The 19,934-nt window shown below is 40.1% G+C and overlaps 2 protein-coding genes across 3 annotated transcripts in view; one reads left to right on the top strand and one right to left on the bottom strand.

The window, feature by feature from the left end:
• The first annotated feature begins 8,557 nt into the window (after positions 1-8,557).
• Positions 8,558-13,410, top strand: LOC112244585 (homeobox protein DBX1-B-like). The gene is made up of 4 exons (XM_024412297.2): positions 8,558-9,079; positions 9,283-9,387; positions 12,276-12,478; positions 12,637-13,410. Exons 1-4 carry the CDS (start codon positions 8,713-8,715, stop codon positions 12,952-12,954), a joined length of 993 nt encoding a protein of 330 aa, XP_024268065.1. The 5' UTR covers positions 8,558-8,712; the 3' UTR covers positions 12,955-13,410.
• Positions 13,411-15,701: 2,291 nt separating this feature from the next.
• nav2b (neuron navigator 2b) overlaps positions 15,702-19,934 on the bottom strand; it is a 143,198-nt gene continuing 138,965 nt past the window's right edge. For both annotated transcript variants that reach the window (XM_042301720.1, XM_042301721.1), the window contains exons 29-36: positions 19,734-19,902; positions 19,281-19,516; positions 18,816-18,970; positions 18,611-18,682; positions 18,155-18,351; positions 17,807-17,925; positions 17,241-17,444; positions 15,702-16,944 (exon numbers count right to left, since the gene is read on the bottom strand). In XM_042301720.1, coding sequence (XP_042157654.1) covers positions 16,810-16,944; positions 17,241-17,444; positions 17,807-17,925; positions 18,155-18,351; positions 18,611-18,682; positions 18,816-18,970; positions 19,281-19,516; positions 19,734-19,902 — 1,287 coding nt within the window. In that variant the 3' untranslated portion in view covers positions 15,702-16,809. The remainder of the gene's footprint in view (positions 16,945-17,240; positions 17,445-17,806; positions 17,926-18,154; positions 18,352-18,610; positions 18,683-18,815; positions 18,971-19,280; positions 19,517-19,733; positions 19,903-19,934) is intronic.

Here is a 19,934-nt window from a genome sequence, read left to right as displayed (position 1 = left end):
TGAAGTCCCTTTGAGACAATTATTAGATTCTTTTTATACCTACACCAGGTGAAGTCCACCTGCCTCTCCTGCAATGCCACTGTTTGTATACTCTATAGCAGTTCTCCAACCTTTCATCACAACAGCAGGATCATTGTATGAAATCTATGTATTCTGCTTCTTTCAGTTACTCCTAATGCTACTTTTCATTATCTCTCAGATGGATGCGCAATAGCATGGAGGTTATTCATAACATTTGACCGGCACGGGTAAATTCACCACTATGTTATGATGATATTTAAATAATGTAAGAAACAGAGTCATACTTGGACTGTCAACAAAGCATGGAATAGTCCTGTAAATGTTGGTATTTACTTTATGTTTGTAAAGTATATTCTGTTTTGGAAAAGATTGTGGTAACAGGTGGAAAAAAAATTGTAGCTTGAAATATCTTCAAACATTTCCAGTAATTTAAATTCATGTTTACCCCTTGATTTAAAAATAATTACTTCTAGAGTATCATAGAACGTTAGACAAAAAGGAACAGCATATACTGAAAATTATGTCTAATTTCATTCACAGAACCTGTCCTAGCATGGTGTCATGACAACAATGATATTCAATGGGGTTACCACATCAAAAGTTATTACACCTTTGATTCAGAAAACAAGGATACCAGCACAAGAGCAGCTTGGGATTGGAGGTTTCTCCATATGTGGGAGGGGACGGGGGGGCAATATCACCCACCTCTTCAGGAAGTGTCCTGTGAAAGCCTAGAATGGTGGGGAAGGGGCTCTCCGTGGCCCCGTGGAGTCCTCACAGCCAGCAGGCACTGCGGCTGGCAGCATTATGCCATTGGAGGAGGAGATCCAGGGCTGCCAGTCCCCTGCCGCTGTTTCCCCATGCCTTTCAACCCCGCTCCCTGCCACACAGAGAAGGAGATTAGGATTAATCTTCCGTCTGACATGCTGATATTAACACCATTTTTTCTGCCTTTCCTCTCATTTGCTGTACATTTTGGGCTTGTTAGAAAGGAAAAGGAGGGGCAGAGAACAAAATCTAAGTCTGGGCCATGGATTACTCCTAGAGAGGAGGGGGGCAGGTTCAAAGGGGTTTTTCTTGTGATGGGGACAGAAGGACAATCATTTTGGCAGAGAACAGTATGGTGTCAGGATCACTCTCTGTTGATGTGATTTGGGATATGTGGGTTCAAATTGCCACACAGGGAAAAGAGAAGGGCTTTAGATAAACCCAGCCATTCGATAGGCCTGTCTGTCTGAAATGTTTGACTGAAATAATTATTTGATAAAGTTGTAGAATATTGAGGTAAAATATTTGCTCAGATCCACATAAATTATATCCAAATATCAGTCAAAATATTTTCTAAATGCACTAACTAATTTAGAATTGCATAGTAATGGAGTAAAGCAGGTTTAGGGAGCAGAACCAGAACTGGAAGTTTAAATCCTGAAACTATCTGCGAGTCTTGACATAGATCGTTTAATGTCAGATAGACATATTGCTAGTTGTGTGGAGTGCAAAACCAAACAAAGTTAATTAAAACTTGTTTTGACTGTTATGTTGGCCATTGTTTTTCGTGTGTTTTTTTGTGTGTTTTTTTGCTTAGTAACATGCATATCTTATCTATTTGTCATTCAACAACGTGGCTTTGAATGAGAATGACTGACATATATCACAAGATATTCTGTGAAGTTGTGGACTCACTTCCGGTTGCAATTCCCTTTTTAATTTTACACATGTGGATTAAGGACTGACCCTATTTCCTTATAACACTTATTCCGTTTGAATAATAACAAAAACACTTAACTCTATTAACCTAAAATAGCAGCAATTGTGAAAAATAACCACATTTAACAAATAAAAAAAGTGAAGAGTTTTTGTAAAGTAAACCATTGTTTAAAATGTTTTTAAAAACTATAAGGTGTGAGAAACAGCAACAAGCAATTGTTTGTGAAATGATATCACGTGAGAGTTCACACATCTTCAGGCGTATTACACTGTTGTAAAGCATTCTCTCCTTTGTCTTAACCTGACATTATTGCTCCTTTAGTGGGAAAAGTTACATGTCATTGTCTGGGATTTTACCTCTCCCTCACCTCCTTTTTGATTATCCCTGTGAGAAACCCTGTTCCTGTATAGTATACACTTTCAATTACACTTTACACTTAGGGGTCTAGGCCAGGGAACCATCAGAAAAAGACACACACAGACGTTGAAAAGGCAAAGGGCCTTTGCTGTTATGCAAATATATCAAACGGTAAACGGTTGAGTGAGAATTATATTTGAATTAAATGAGGCTTTGGCTTTCTATAACACTGAATTGCAAGGCAAAGTCTCAATACAGAATCCCCACGCCGCGGCCATGCATATTATGCACTTGACGAAATGTGAACTGACATAAATACCATGGCTCACTTTCAATCCGATTACTCGGCTAAACCACATCAATACCATCCATCCAACAGGCGCTAGCGTCCCCCATTCAAGTGGCCAGAGAACAACCCCAGCTCCTCCTTGGTACACAAGCACCCTCGCTGCCACTGCAGAGCCCCCACGCTCAACCCATCAGCCAAACTCAATGGAACCCTTTCGACAAGGTGCTTTCCTCAGCTCTCCAAGCTCAGGCCTAAAACAAAGCTAAAGATTGTGTCGATGTGCCCAAACTCCCACTGCAGCCCCGTCAGCCCATACAAGCACTCAGGTTTAAAAAAGACTATTCCCTCCAAGGACTCAGAGCTCTTTTTGTGTGCCATCGTATTGAGTAGGTTTTCCCAATGTGTCCCCATTATAACGATCAACAAGAATAATGCTCCAGGTTAGCATAACCGAGGGGTCATTTCTGGCAGCATTGATCGCTTGATAGCAACCAGACCTTTATTTAAACTGGTGTTGACAACCACAAAGATTCCCCCTTTTGGGGATTTGTAGCAACGCTTGGGTTTTGCGTGGAGCACATTTTAACCAGAGGCATTTACAAGATTTTTCTAAACAACCTGCCAGGTGCAGAGGCCTCCCTAAAGATCCAGCAACGTGGTGGAACGTTATGAGGCCCAATGAGATTAGAATGAGAATTAAATACGTTTGCCGCGTTGATGTTCCCTGAGCTCCCATGACCAATTTAGGACTAATGAGCATTCTATGAGTGCTTTCCAAAAGCCCAATGTTTTCAGCCATCCATTTTAATGAGAAAACAGAACCAGGTTTTGAATTGAAACGGTTATTTGAGCTAAGAGGAGGGTACAAAGACAATACAGAGGAAAATGTTTCCCATATACAGTTACTACCATGATGCACCACCAGCAAAAGCAAAGCCAGTAAAACTGATTGATAATTCTCATATACCATTAGTCAATAAGCAAATATGTTGTTGAATGATACTGTTGTTGAAAGACTTCTCTTTCATATTGTCTCATTTGAGTGTTTAGTTCAGTGCTTTAAACATTATGTACCATACTACAACCAAACAGAGTTGAATTACAGGTCCCACCTTTTATGGATAGTCCCATGTAGATGGGCATACTATCAACAAACTGTCTGTTGATAATCAACTGCTTGCTAAGGTTACGGTTAAGGTTAAGAATAAGGGTAAGGGTTAAGGTTAGGGTTAGGGTTCATTTCAGAGAGGGTAAGGGTTAAGGTTAGGGCTAGGGTTAGTGGATAGTTGTTGTTGACAGTTATTGAACAGATACTGAACAACTACAAACCATCTACTTGGGATTATCCCAAAAAAGTGTTACCAAAGGAACAAAATAAATGGTTAGTTGGCACTTATAGACACATAGGTATCCACTATATAAGGGCTCCCGGGTGGGGCAGCAGTCTAAGGCACTGCATCTCAGTGCTAGAGGTGTCACTACAGACCCTGGTTCGATTCCAGGCTGTATCACAACTGGCCATAATTGGGAGTCCCATACGGCGGCGCCGTCATTGTAAATAATAACTTGTTCTTAACTGACTTGCCTGGTTAAATGCAAATATATTGCGCACTGATAAAATTCTATCCACAAAGGTGGGCACATCTGTTCCAAAACATCCCAGTCCTCTGGAGTAGGTCAAAGGTTACAGTATAGTTTTTATGCAACTTTTTTTTATCTTGGGCTATATCATATTCCTGACCAATGTTGCTAGAATATAGCATAGGTCTTATTTCCATTCCCCCTTGGAAGCATATAACATTTAATTGGTTGATAAATGTTGACAGACTCAAACAAAAGTTGGGATTTCACCTCATACTTAAAATGAATGTAGCCATCATGACAAGGTAAGATGCCCAATTTCCCATCATTGTAATCATGCAGCAGTCAAACAGACAATAAAGTGACGCTATGGCAATATATTGATTAAGTAGTACATATTTAGTAGTTAACCTGTAGTAGTTAACTAAGCAAAACATCATTATGAATCTATGACCAGACAAAGGATGGACTAACTGACACTGGTGGGGGCTCAATAGAAACCCGTCATTAGCACAGATTGGCTGCCAAGTAAAATTGGGGAACAGGTGCATTCAGAGCAACACACACTGAAACGCTTTGTCCGTGGACTTGTGCCTCTCTCCGTTTGAAAACGGGGGGTTATGTTTAATGCAAAGTTAATATCGATTTAATGCTTGTCAGAGCTCCTCTGTATCTTGGGCCATTCCTAATCCCTCCAATGTTCCGCAGTGGCCGGATCCTAGTCAGAAACAGCTGCTGAGCCAGACTTGAAGAGGGAGAGCACCACTCAAGAAGGCGGCTTATAGGTGTAAAGACCGTCCATCTCCAAAGCAGCGTGTAAAATAAATAGACCATGTGTAAAAACAAAATTAGAAATTGATGATTTCCTTTTAAATATATAACCAGTAAAAAGTTTTTTTTTTAACAGCATAACTTCCAACGATGCTGTGGTAGGCCTATAGGCCAATTTCTCTGAATGTTGTCATAGTCTGCAATGAAATTATAAAAACACTTATTATTATTGCTTTAAAGAAAAATAAATAGAATTTATCTTAATGCTAATGATGGGTCTATTTACAGTATCTGCTCACTAAATACAGTTAAATATATTGAATAGAAAGTCAGGTAAAGAGTACAATACATTAGGCAAAAAAACGAGGTTGCAAGAAGGCCTAACATTATTTATCAACATTTTCACAAATGTACGTCATTAACCTGAATATATAACAATGAATCTAGGAAACGGTTCAAATATTTTGCTGCAGTCTTACTGCATCTATCTACAGTATAATTATCATTTCAATGCACCCACCTCTTGTGTCTACGGACAAGCGTGGGGATATAATATTTGAAAAATGTGTTTTAAATGTGTTTAATTCAGCGACCGACCAGCTGTTTCTCTAGACTATATTTGGTAAAGAGAAAACAATCGTGTCAGGCTTGGAAAGCTAGTAGAAATTAGTTTCGGTCACTGGGGCTAAGCTATATTTCCTGCAAACCATCTGCTTGATTTGTACAATAGGGGGATTTTCGAAGGTTCCTGAAATAATAAAACGCTTTGAACTTAACAGTGATGTTTTTTCTCTGTGAAGGTGGGTGCTGTGTTAATGTGTCTTAATATGGGTTCCCCAGGCGGGACATAAAACGCAAATCTAATGATCAATACATTTATCTAAAAATGTAATGATTTCACGGTTACGTAATTACTTGTCTGTTTACTCAGACATTAACTGTTTAAGCTAAGTGGCTTATATATATATATACAAAACATGTCATTTGTCAAATGACCCTCTTCTCTTAAGGAGTGTTTATACACATAATTTGTTTAATTCAAGAATGTTACAGTAATTAGTCTCCTCAGCCTATGAACATTTTTATATATTTCATATTTCAATATTTTGCCTATAACAGGTAAAAGGCCTAAATACTGACACCATCTGAAAATTGCTAGACAAGGCACGATGAATAGAGGCTATAGCATTAAAACTTGATATATAACCGTCACACCACAAACGTAGGCCTACAGTGTAGACTCTGCTCTGTCCTAATAAATACATTGTTCTATGGTCTGAAAAGATTGAGTAGGATTAATTTGTGTTTATGTGGAAGTTTTGCTAACGATGTCTTTACTGCCAGGGCTCTTTTGCATAAAATATCCACAGCCCAAATGGGATTCACCTATTAATAGCCTAAATAAACTCACTCGGCCATGCATGGGTAACATGCAAGACTGATGGATCAGATGGCTAATTGGAGCCTACTAATATTAGATCATTTGTAAAATATATACAAAAAATATGACAATTAATTTTTGCGTTAGTAATGGACATGGTTACCATGCATCTATTTTCATGGGAAGCGCCTGGCGCATAATTTCATGGAGATTTGCCTTCTGTGCCATCACTTAGGACACACGCGGGCTTACCTTCCCCGCACTTTCAAAGCAGAAGTGTTGACTCTCCAGAAAGAAATGTGAAGGTAACCACTTTAAAATGAATGGTTAGGAGAACAAAACAGAGAGAGCAGCGGTCAAACGCCATTAGTCACAGGTCTTAGCCAACAGGCCTCAGGATTCACCTCTCCTAGCCGATCACAGAAAAGAACTTCGAAATAGAATCTTCCTCAAAGAAACTCTTTTGTTAACTTTCCCCCCTGTTTTATAATCTATTTCATCAATGGGCGGTTATCATTTTCCTCCTGCGGTTTGCAACCTATCCTAAAAGTTTTCGCTTTGACATAGGCCTGCCTACTAGGCTACAATAAAATGAACCCATGTGTAGCGCTGCATGGGTCTGACTTAGCCCTCTAAACAATGCTTCTACGGTTTAAATGGCAGATACAGTGGAAAAAACGTATGCAGCTTGTAAAAAAAATAAAAAATCGGCAACACTATTTTAAGGGTCCATAATAAACCATTTATAAGGCTTTAACAAACAGTTTGTTCGCCATTTATTAACCCTTACTACCACATTTGTAAATGTTAGTAAGCTAGTTATTCACATTGACATAGGCCTATGTATATATATTTAAATCCTGTGATGTGTGCTTATTTTTTTATCAGGTACTACTGAAATGTCTCCAAATGGCATGCCCATATTTTGTTGAGAAATTTCACTGATCCCTCAAAATATTTATAAAGTATTTATCAAGTATAAATAGCGTTAACTTTGGATTGGGGACTGCAAAAAATACTTTACTAATGATTAATAAAGGATTTATAAATGTTGGAGTAATGATTCATAAATAGTCAACACACACTTTATAAATGCATTTTAAATGGTTTGTTACGGAACCTTAAAATATAGCGTTAACAAAAGATCATGCCCTAAACTTTTAACTCTTAAAATTATGATGATAATAATAATAATACTAATTTAATGACATCAATGTGAACTATAACTATCATACCACCAGGTTTATTTATGTTTTATTATTAGGCCTACAAAACTTGGCCTATCATTCCTTTTTTAATGAAATGTCTTAAAGTCACATGGTTCATTCTCAAACCTTAGGCTAAATAGCATTATAGTGACTGTTAAAATACATTAGGCATCTAATTGCAAGTAGGCTCATTGATGATTTTTCTGCCCTGTTTTGGTCTTTCAAGAAATAGGACACACATTTCCAAGGCACACACTGACACACAACAGTTATTTTCAATAAATGTAGTCATTAAATTCAAAACCGTTTTATCTATTGGTGTCTTACAGCACAAATGCACATAAAGAATGAGACTCTAACCGCCCATTGAAATCAAACTGAATAATAGGATTTTTTAGAAAGATTTGTGTCAGGCTAAGAAAGAACAAACAGCTGAGAGGATGACAGTTACTTCATGGATAAGAGGATAAGAGCGCAATGGCCAGAGCTGCACATTATTTTCAGCGGGACCAGCGACATGAAATGGAATCTCTCAGATTCACCGTTTTTAACACACCAGTTAAATATTCTGACATTAAAGCCTGTCTGATTTTCGCAGAGAAAAACAGACTGGTACAGACGACATATTGTGCTCATAATATCCTACCCAATAGGCTATGCTACAATGTTTTTTTAAACTCCGTTTCAATGAGCTACGAGGGAAAATGGTCATACAAAACAATAAGCCTAATAATATTAATAACAATAATAATAACAACAATAGCCTAATTACAACATTATTTTGAATACAAGTGAATGCGGATAATATTTACAAATAATTACAATTATGGCATTGCATCCTAATAGAAATGAGGCAATCACCATATTCTCAAAGTTCCTCCCACAAGCCCGAAACTAACGACATTATGCTGTTATATGCTCAAATGAATTTAAAATACACTTTTTTAATAAACCCTCTATTCACAGACAAACGTTGTGGAGTCCTTTAAAATAGCCTTTAATTAGTCTCTGTGTGCTGCCACCGTTATCACAGTGAAAACTATACCAAAAAGTGGTCAGTGTGCAAAATTGATGACTACACTTCCTTTGTTAAAAGGACATTGTCTAGCGCTTGCTTATGAAGTCTAATCCAATCATAAATTGCTTCTTCGAACCAATCAGCAGGCACTGAATTTCCCCTGAAAGAAACTCACGTCGAGAACTTTGTTGAACTTCATTGTTTGACTGTCAGTTTCGAAAAGGCTTTGCTAACGGTCCACTATAAAAAGCTTCTTCTAAATGGAATGGTCAGAAGAGAACTGTGAGTCTTTCCACTTGGATCCTATAGGCCACGGAAACTCATTCAGTGAGAAAGGGCTCTTTACAATTACTTTTCCTTATCCACCCAAAAGGAGCAATGATGTTCCCTAGTGCACTTGCGGCTCCCGATATGTACCCCAGACTACTTCGACCGCCGACGGCTCACTCTCTGCCCCAGTCCTTGCATTCAGCGTTCGCCGCCCACTCAAGCTTTTTGGTTGAGGACCTGTTGCGGATCAGCCGGCCAGTGAGCTACTTGCACCGGACGATTCCGTTACCCAGCGTGTCTCCCCCGGGATCAGGAGCCACCACGCTGACCTGCAGTCACCACACAGACCAAGCTGTCATCACCACTTCAGCACAGACAAGAACGGGCTCTCCTCAGAACCCACTCTCCAACAACAACGACCCTAACTATCTGAAGTTTGGAGTTAATGCCATCCTAGCACCAGAAACGAGAAACGGTAAGTTTATTGGGAATGTATAGGCTACTGTAAACTTCATTATTTAGCATTTACAAACAGGACACCTGTTACGCAGGGATGTGAATTTGTGTAATGCATGGATCGAGATTATGAGGGAAGTGTCACAACATTTTAGGCCTATATGATTTGACAAAACAAAGTGAGTAATTTAATTCAATGTTTTCTTTCATTTTGAATCACAGCATCGTGTACACCTTCAATGCATCATGCCATGCACGGGAAAACCTTCCCTCTGCCATATTTTGACGGATCGTTTCACCCCTTCCTCAGAGCATCCTATTTTCCAGGTAAATCCACTTAATAATCCGATGTCATGGTCCATGTATTCAGCTGATGTCGTTGTGCCTTAAAACAATCTGCCATTGGCTAGTTGAATCTAGAGGAAATACAACCGTTAGTTCAGAGGTTGGAAGCCGAAGAACATCGTGGAATCAGTCTCGCCAATTTGATGCCCTATTTAGCAGAGGCAGGAACTGCTGACATTTTGCACCGGTTCCCCTAATCTACAAATTAGCCGCAATTGTCATGGTCTAAATTTGAGGCGGATCCCCTCTCACAAGGAAGCTGCTTGCGTCTCTTCATTGCTTCTCTTTCCCACCGAGCCAGTGCACTTAGTTACTGATAACTCACAAAGCTTTCAGCACCATGACTAATTGGTCAGCTCCCTCCGGCAGCCACACACATTCTGCTGATAGGCATTTACCAGTCATGGACTAATTCCCCATTAGGGGCTATTCATTATTTCAATATTCTCACAAGACCACATAGAGGGTTATGCATGTTTATGGATCGTGCTGATGTGAAAAATCTAAAGTTTAGCTAACAATACAGTGGCTTGCGAAAGTATTCACCCCAGTGGCATTTTTCCTATTTTGTTGCCTTACAACCTGGAATTAAAATAGATTTTTGGGGGGTTTGTATCATTTGATTTACACAGCACGCCTACCACTTTGAAGACACTTTTTTTGCGAAACAAACAAGAAATAAGACCTTTTGCAGAAATTACAGCTGCAAGTCTCTTGGGGTATGTCTCTATAAGCTTGGCACATCTAGCCACTGGGATTTTTGCCCATTCTTCAAGGCAACACTGCTCCAGCTCCTTCAAGTTGGATGGGTTCTGCTGGTGTACAGCAATCTTTAAGTTGTACCACAGACTCTCAATTGGATTGAGGTCTGGACTTTGACTAGGCCATTCCAAGACATTTAAATGTTTCCCCTTAAACCATTCGAATGTTGCTTTAGCAGTATGCTTAGGGTCAATGTCCTACTGGAAGGTGAACCTCCACCCCAGTCTCAAATCTCTGGAAGACTGAAACAGGTTTACCTCAAGAATTTCCCTGTATTTAGTGCCATCCATCATTCCTTCAATTCTGACCAGTTTCCCAGTCCCTGCCGATGAAAAACATCCCCACAGCATGATGCTGCCACCACCATGCTTGACTTTGGGGATGATTTTCTCGGGGTGGTGAGAGGTGTTGGGTTTGCACAAGACATAGCGTTTTCCTTGATGGCCAAAAAGCTCAATTTTATTCTCATCTGACCAGAGTACCTTCTTCCATATGTTTGGGGAGTCTCCCACATGCCTTTTACCGAACACCAAACGTGTTTGCATATTTTGTTCTTTAAGCAATGGCTTTTTCTGGCCACTCTTCCATAAAGCCCAGCTCTGTGGAGTGTATGGATTAAAGTGGTCCTATGGACAGATACTCCAATCTCCGCTGTGGAGCTTTTGCAGCTCCTTCAAGGTTATCTTTGGTCTCTTTGTTGCCTCTCTGATTAATGCCCTCCTTGCCTGGTCTGTGAGGTTTGGTGGGTGGCCCTCTCTTGGCAGGTTTGTTGTGGTGTCATATTCTTTCAATTTTTTAATAATGGATTTAATGATGCTCCGTGGGATGTTCAAAGTTTCTGATATTTTTTATAACGCAACCCTGATCTGGACTTCTCCACAACTTTGTCCCTGACCTGTTTGGAGAGCTCCTTGGTCTTCATGGTGCCGCTTGCTTGGTGGTAGCCCTTGCTTAGTGGTGTTGCAGACTCTAGGGCCTTTCAGAACAGGTCTGTATATATACGTAGATCATGTGACAGATCATGTGACACTTAGATTGCACACAGGTGGACTTTATTTAACTAATTATGTGACTTCTGAAGGTAATTAGTTGCACCAGATCTTATTTAGGAGCTTCATAGCAAAGGTGATGAATACATATGCACACAACACTTTTCTGTTTTTTATTTTTTATATATTTTTTTAACAAGTAATTTTTGTAATTTCACTTCACTAATTTGGACAATTTTGTGTATGTCCATTAAATGAAATCCAAATAAAAATCTATTTAAATTACAGGTTTTAATGCAACAAAATAGGAATACTTTTTCAAGGCACTGTAGATAGCACAGTAGCCTGGAGTCGTGCAAGTAAAATCTAATGATAGGCTATGGGCCGGTCTAATGCTACAGTGCTCTCTGTTATACAGTAGATTTCAAGATTAAGAATATAGGTTTATTTTTTTCCCGAAGTTATAGTGAACTCACACATAAATTGGCTTTCGAATAGCCAACAATAAAGACGATTAAAATAATCTAAAATGGATAAGGTGCAGATCTGGATTTAGAGACAGCTTATTTTGAGAGCAACAAAACAACTTTAGCCTCATAGCTTTTCGTATTTAATGAAAAGGATGTGTGGCAAAAAATAGGGCCCAGCCATCAGTATTCTCCAAATGATCTTGGCATGCAGACAGTTGTGATTAGTTTGAAAGTGTAGATCTCTTTTGTTGCAGTAATATATGGCTTTAGCGGCCTGTCCTAAGCCTTTTTTCAGTTAGTTCATTACTACACAATTACCGTTCACGCTTCATTAGCTACTCTATCTTTCATTGGGCCTTTCAAAAGGGATACTCTGCCTTTTTACCATACCAATGCTATAAGGGACCAAGCAATGTGCTAATTAGCTGCTTCGTGCCAATTCACTCAAACGGACTGCATTTCGGATCTTAAAGAGAGACTCTGGTTTAAACTACGAAATAATTATCTCATATGCACCTTTAACCCCTCCACCCACTCGCTGAAGAAAAGGCCAGGCTAGCCTACTTTCACATTCACTTAGCCTATGTGTGCATTTTCTTGACTGACATGATGCAATGCTAATGGTATGTTGTTTTGAAAAATATTTTAGCATCGTCTTCAGTGGTTCCTATCCCTGGTACCTTTTCATGGCCGCTGGCTGCAAGAGGAAAGCCCAGGAGAGGGATGCTCCGACGGGCAGTGTTCTCTGATGTCCAGCGCAAAGCCCTCGAGAAAATGTTTCAGAAACAGAAATACATCAGCAAACCAGACAGAAAGAAGCTGGCTGCAAAACTTGGGCTAAAAGACTCACAGGTAAAAATTGAAAAGTAATTTAGGCCCACATCAATACAAAACATAATCTTAATATAGGCTAGGCCTATTTTGGGATTATTACTGGTATGTTATATTGTTATTAGAATCAACCATTAGGCCTATTAGGTAGCCTAATAATATTTAATGTATTTTTCAAGGTGAAAATATGGTTCCAAAACCGAAGAATGAAATGGCGCAATTCCAAAGAGAGGGAGTTGTTGTCGTCCGGAGGTTGCCGGGAACAAACCCTTCCAACTAAAATGAACCCCCACCCGGACCTCAGTGACGTCGGGAAGAAGTCCTGTGAGGAGGAGGTGGATGCGTTCAGGCGGGACAGCCCGCGCTCAGCCTTCTGCCGCTCGCCATCAGAGCGCGAACTTTTGAACAGTGTGGAGTCGCACCTCTCTTCGCCTTGCAACTCCAGCAAGCACTCCGACTTCTCAGAATCAGAGGATGAAGAGATTACAGTGTCTTAGTTGTGCATAACACATACATTATGCTTATATAAAGTTGTTTAAACACATACTGTATATTGTCACATATATTGTATATAGACATTATTACCCAAATGAGACCCATGCATTCTTTAATTTGAACACATAGCCTATTTGTCTGTGATATAACCAATTCTCCTATATGTTAAATGTAGGGGGTCATATTGGTTGTGGCAGATATTTCAGTACTTATTAAGCAAATTTGACATATTTTTGCAGCTTTTACTCTTTGTACCATATTTTGTAAGGGGCATTTTTATACCAAGATGATTATATCCGATTACAATGCTATTGTGAAAAGGCCAGGCTCTTACAATCCAGATGCAATGTCTTTAATCTATATTCAATGTATAACTTAAAAATACATATATTATTTGTATGCTTTGTTTAAATGTTTGTATTTTGAGAGTATTTTTTTCCAAATAAAACTAGAAAATGTAAAGAACAACTTCTGCTTTCTTGACAATGGTCCAACAAAACACAATAACACTTAATAAATCATTGATGAATGTCAATAGGATTCATTATATTTCTACTACAAAAAGTAGACGATGATAGAGGTGTCACTACTGTTCTAATACGAAAGACAGGTCAGTATGAAAGAACACATTGTCTTCCACTGTCTTAAAACGGACAATGAAAAGGTGCAGTCACTGTGGCCCTCCATTCTGGTTGTACACACTTCTACTGTACAGATGGCAGGTATACGGGGTATAGACCGGAGGACATACCAGTCACATAGGTAGCCTAAATAATAACAGAAAATTACATAGGTAGCCTAAATAACAAAAAATTGAGACAGAGTTGAGACAATGGAACTGGGCTTAACACACTGAACATTGCTGAACAATATTTAAAACCACATGAGATCAAATAAAACTTTATGCATTTAAAATAACTTACACTGATTTAGAGGATTTCTCTGAATACAAAAAAATGAAAAGTACAGTATCGTGACCAGATTTATTCTCAGTCTCATGATATTTCACCTAAATTATTGACAACATACAATCTATAAACCAAACTGTACACAAATGACTACTCTCTATTTCTGTACAAGATTTCAAAATGTTTTCAAAACGTGGGATTCAGATAAAATATTTACAATTTTGTTTTACATAAGCAAAATGCACATATCAAATAATTATTAAACATTATTAACAACTAGATTCAATAGCACACCTTTTTCACAACATTCCAACATCCAAACTTTGTGGGACCAAGAAAAGAAAAACAAACATGTTCTATTTGTGCTTGCATCACCCTTTACAATCCAGGAAGATATGGTAGTGAAAATACAAACCTCACAAAAATATTCACAGATCAATGTACTTACAATACAACTTTTGACAATACGTAAAAATGGAAGTGAATTTTTGTTTTGGCTTTAGTCAAATATTCCAAATGAAATTTGCATAGCATTTGTTTCTAAGAACACTCAGAGGATGAACAGCAACAACACTGGCAGATAATGGGGACCTTGTGAGGGGGAGCAACCAAAGTGGTGCCTCGTAGTAGCATAAGCCACTCTGAAAAAACTCCATCTTATTAGGGAATCAATTCTAGTCACTCCAATACAGCAACACTGAGGATCCCATTAACACTTGATGCAAATGGTCCTGGTGCTAATTCTCCAGAGTGAATGACTAGACACGCCAGCCTCTGTCTCAAAGCCATGCAGTCGCTCTGATTCCTTTCTAGACTGGGACCTTTCAGATGTGGGTCTACATGTCCAAAGTGCCTCTATAAGAGAAACACTGGGTTGAAGCATTTCATGCAGGGATTGCGCTCCATTTTGAGCTGAATAAAAGACAAACAAGCACGGTTGGGATACTGTTTGAAACGCTCATGAGGTAATATATTTTTTTTAAATTCTGTTAATAAGTTCAAATTTTCCCAAGCAGAGCACCAAAAAATCCTATAAGCATCACTGATTTAAAAAAATCCCTAACAAAAGCCTAGACCTTTTTGCTACCCGCTAGGTGCACAGAAAGGATGTGTTTTCATCAAAGTCTGAACAAGCTAGCAGCCAGCACCTAAACTCTGCACAGCCTCTATAGAAATCATGTACAATAAAGGCATGCGTGTTGCCACCGTTGTTATAAAAGTAGCAAGGCATCATTTGAAAGTTAAGCATAAAAAATATGTCCACCATGGTGTGTGCCTCTGGACGAAGAAAATGCACACAGGTCAAGCTGCTAGGTAAAGTCCCCCCTTATCTCAACTCGCTGGTCACCATAGCAGCACCCACCTGTAGCACGCGCTCCAGCAGGTATATCTCTCTGGTCACCCCCAAAACCAATTCTTCCTTTGGCTGCCTCTCCTTCCAGTTCTCTGCTGCCAATGACTGGAACAAACTACAAAAATCTCTGAAACTGGATACACTTATCTCCCTCACTAGCTTTAAGCACCAGATGTCAGAGCAGCTCACAGATTACTGCACCTGTACATAGCTCATTTATAATTTAGCCCAAACAACTACCTCTCCTCCTACTGTATTTATTTTACTCCTTTGCACCCCATTATTTCTATCTCTACTTTGCACATTCTTCCACTACAAATCAACCATTCCAGTGTTTCACTTGCTATATTGTATTTACTTCGCCACCATGGCCTTTTTTTGCCTTTACCTCCCTTATCTCACCTCACTTGCTCACATTGTATATAGACTTATTTTTCTACTGTATAATTGACTGTATGTTTGTTTTACTGCATGTGTAACTCTGTGTTGTTGTATGTGTCCAACTGCTTTGCTTTATCTTGGCCAGGTCGCAATTTTAAATGAGAACTTGTTCTCAACTTGCCTACCTGGTTAAATAAAGGTGAAATAAATAAATACATTTAAAAAAGCTCTATGCAGCTGAGTGAATGTATATCTAGTTATTGCTACTCAGTTTGGACCACATAAGCTATAGCCTAGGTTAGGTCACAGTCAAGGCAACCGGTTTGACATCTCATGAGCTATAGCCTAGGTTAGGTCACAGTCAAGGCAACCGGTTTGACATCTGATGAGCTATAGCCTAGGTTAGGTCACAGTCAAGGCAACCGGTTTGACATCTGATAAGCTATAGCCTAGGTTAGGTCACAGTCAAGGCAACCGGTTTGACATCTGATAAACTATAGCCTAGGTTAGGTCACAGTCAAGGCAACTGGTTTGACATCTCATGAGCTATAGCCTAGGTTAGGTCACAGTCAAGGCAACAGGTTTGACGTCTCATAAGATTTGTCATTTATTTATATGGTTGACTGTCTTTGCCTGTGATTGTAAACAGACTCCTAATAAACACTGAAAATAGTAGAGTACTGAGTTGAAATTATTCAGGTTATTGAACTTTGACTGGGATTTTTATCTTGGGTTACCAGCACCCAGTATGGCCCAAGGCTATTCAATTCCAGTCCCGGAGGGGAGAAACATTTCCGTTTTTTTTGTTTCTATCTGGTAGTTAATTGTATTCAAGTGGTTTCCAGATCTGAATTAGAAGGAGAGGATGAAAAAACAGAAGTATTTCATCCCTTCAGGACCGGAATGTAATAGCCCTGTAAGGCCTACACTCTTAGAATAAAAGGTACTATCTAGAACCTAAAAGGCTTCTTCGGCTGTCCCCATAGGAGGACCCTATGAAGAACCCTTTTTGGAAAGTAGTGAGTTCCAGCTATTATGCAATATGTCTGCCTAAAGATATGAAATCACAGAGGTCCAAATTCTAACTTCAAATACATCTTCAAATACATAACCTTATATCAGTCTCCCATTGATGTCAATGGATGATTAACACAAAGGTATCTCAAGTTAGGATGTGTCCCAGCCACAGTGAGTATTATCTGACCCAGTGAGACTCATAGTGTGCACTCCAGTGATAAGTCCAGCACGGTGTTGTCATGGTGATCCTGGTTGCTGTTGGAGTCGCTGTCGTAGCTCTGAGTGCTGGTGGAGCAGTGGGCCGCTTCCTTTAGCTTCATCAGCATGTTCATCTGTGGAGATTAGAGGTCAGAGGTCAGATAGGTTGTCCCCTACATACAGACACCGATGCTAACCATAAAAGCATCAATAGGACAGTAGATAGTCTTTAAAAGCACTTAATGAAAGACTTTGATCTTGGATACAAACATAAAGTGAAGCCTTTGTCCATACAGACCATCATCACATACAGGATTATTGTGTAATGTCATACCAAACAGACTTTCTTGAATATTTCCAAATCCAACTGATATTTGGGATGAAGATTGTCAGAAAGGCTAACATGAGGAAGGGATTATAATTCACTTACCAGGGGGTCTCCGTTAGTGTCTCCCTGGGGAAGCTGCTTGCTGGGACAGCCGTCTTTGGAGATGGAGTATCCATCGAATCCCACGTCCACTGGCCGGAGCTTCAGCAGCTGGGTCCATTCGTGCTGCAGGGGGCTGGCTGCCCAGGGATAGCTCTCCACCACCCACTGTGCTGGATCCTCCCATGGAGCTCTCCTCCCATACAGCTAGGAGACAGACAGGTCGACAGACAGACAGACGACTCGGTTATAATCATGCTAGCTGATCAGTGATTTTCCTTAAAAACTACTCCTTCAAGGGTTTTTCTTTATGTTTACTATTTTCTACATTGTAGAATAATAGTGAAGACATCAAAACTATGAAATAACACATATGGAATCATGTATTAACCAAAAAAGTGTTAAAAAATATGTGTGTGTGTGTGTGTGGGGGGGGGGCTTATTATATACATGCATGTATTGCATCTCTTTGTGTATGTGTGTTAGTTACTAACCATCATTCAAAGGCCTTGTTCTACTGCAAATGTGAATTGATGCCACATTTCCAGCGTTGTGTAATTTTAGAGTACCTGCAGCCCCTCTCGGACAGCCTCCAGCATGTAGGGAATGATGGAATAGTTCCACAGATCTGTGAACCACACTCTGGATCCCTCCACATCCATGGGGCAGGACAGGAAGAGGCGGGGGCCTGGGAGGAAGATAGAGTGACAAATGTCAACAAAACATCTCTTTTCATTCAATAGAACCTTCAATCTTGTCCCATATGTTTTCTATGTTGACACATTTCAAATAGACAATAGAAAAGCATTCATTCAGGCACAGTTAAATATCTATTCATCCATCTCTTACGTCATAATGTAAAACAACTTGGCCAGATAAAAAAATAAAAATAAAATGTGATTTTTAGTGGATCTTACCGATGGTGACGTCCGAGGAGCTGTGGGACTCCAGGAACCGGTTGAGGTGATGCCAGACAGTAGGGATCCACTCGATGATCCTCACCAGCTCAGCATTGCGCTGTCGGCTGCTGATCTCTGTCTCCATCAGCCTCCTCCTCAGGAACCGACCCAGGAAGCCCTTCACTGGCTCAGTATGGTTGGCACACAGCACCCACCTAGACAGGACACCCACACAGTAACCAGACAACAGTTTAGAGGATGATCAGTTACTGTTCAAATAGACCTCTAATCAGGGTTAGGCAGAGAACAGAGATATCAGTCCATCCATTTATAAATACTGCCCTCTTGTGGGGTCTACATGACAAGTCACACAAATACAATTTTACATTTCAGAATAGAGATGACATCATACCACATTAATTGTTTACTGAAAAAAATACAGTCACATATAAGAAATGATAGGATATGATATACTTGAAGTTATGATGAAGCTGGAGGTTGGGAGTGGTCGATGTAGCCTGATTCATTGTTCCAATGATATAAGGACTGTGAAAAAACAAGTAATTGAGGATTTAGGAGTGTCACACAAATACAAATATTTTTATGTGTGTGTATATGTGTGTGTGGGTGTGCCTGTGCGTCTCTGTGTGTGTGTGTGTGTGTGTGTGTGTGTACTGACCAGCGGTGGTGCTTGCAGCTGAGCAGGCCATTGAAGACCTCTCCCAGGGAGCTGCTGCGGTGCAGGTTGTCCAGTATGACCACCAGGGGCATGTTCACCCCATGACTCATACTATTACACTTGTCAGCCAGGTTAGACAGGTACTGACACAGCTCCTGGACACCAGCAACAAACAGACTGCAGAGTTTACCATTTCCACATTAACCACACAATGATTCCCCATACAGCCTCTAAAATACCACAGATACCTATACATTACTAATGACATATCAAACACGTTTTCCAATTACTGTATCCTCCAACAGTTCAAATGTAAGGAGGAATAAGCATTTCCATTCGGTAATGTCCTCTGCCTCATATAGTTATACTCATTAGGGTTAGATTCTGGCACCTCTGCTCTCATACAGAAAGTATCCCATGGTAAAGGTTATTCCTACATATGAGTCATGATAGTGTTTGACAGACCTTGCTTGACTTGTGGTCTACGTTGAACGTGGCAATGGTCCCATCGGTGACCTCTCTCCTCTCCCTCAGCACCATGTGTTCGGCCAACCGGCTGGCCAGGAAGCTCTTTCCAGTGCCGCTGGGGCCAGACAGGATGATCCTGCCGTGGTCATGCAGCTGGGACACGTAGCGCTGCAGCAGGGGCTTGGGAATCAGTGTCTCGAATACCAGGCTGTCCTGGCTGTGCTCACACACACCTACAGGCAGGTGGCAGCACAGAACACACATATGTTAAAGGATATGTTCACTTTTTTTATTATTCACTTAATTGTTTTGTTATTCACTGATCCAGACAGCTTTTAATTACAGGGCTCAGATTTACTTAAATAGTGACTACTAGCAAAAACAACGGGAGTGATAGGGGCATAGATCTCATTTTCTAAACTTTGCACAGAGGTCCATTCTTGCCCATACCTTTGAGGGAGACAGAGATGGTGTCACTATCTCCAACAAGGTATCCACAGGGCAGGAGTTCAGGGGTGTCAGCCCCACTGGTGCGATGGATGTCCCCAATGCTGTAGCCCAGGACACAGTCTGAGTTTAGACCCAGCTGGCTGACTGGGTCCACATGGATGATGTACTCCTGCAGGACCAGGGACCAATCACAAATCAGAT

The sequence above is a fragment of the Oncorhynchus tshawytscha genome, linkage group LG19 (assembly GCF_018296145.1).
Source record: "Oncorhynchus tshawytscha isolate Ot180627B linkage group LG19, Otsh_v2.0, whole genome shotgun sequence".
Classification (NCBI taxonomy): domain Eukaryota; kingdom Metazoa; phylum Chordata; class Actinopteri; order Salmoniformes; family Salmonidae; genus Oncorhynchus; species Oncorhynchus tshawytscha.
Note: the sequence above shows the minus strand (reverse complement) of the source record. Positions and strands in the feature narration are given on the sequence as shown.

Bases quoted from the DNA above. Each gene is read 5' to 3' on its own strand.
- LOC112244585 (XM_024412297.2), top strand. From the start codon at position 8,713: ATGATGTTCCCTAGTGCACTTGCGGCTCCCGATATGTACCCCAGACTA. The intron at 9,388-12,275 runs GTAAATCCACTT...AAAATATTTTAG, and splicing joins CAGAGCATCCTATTTTCCAG to CATCGTCTTCAGTGGTTCCT. The intron at 12,479-12,636 runs GTAAAAATTGAA...GTATTTTTCAAG, and splicing joins TTGGGCTAAAAGACTCACAG to GTGAAAATATGGTTCCAAAA.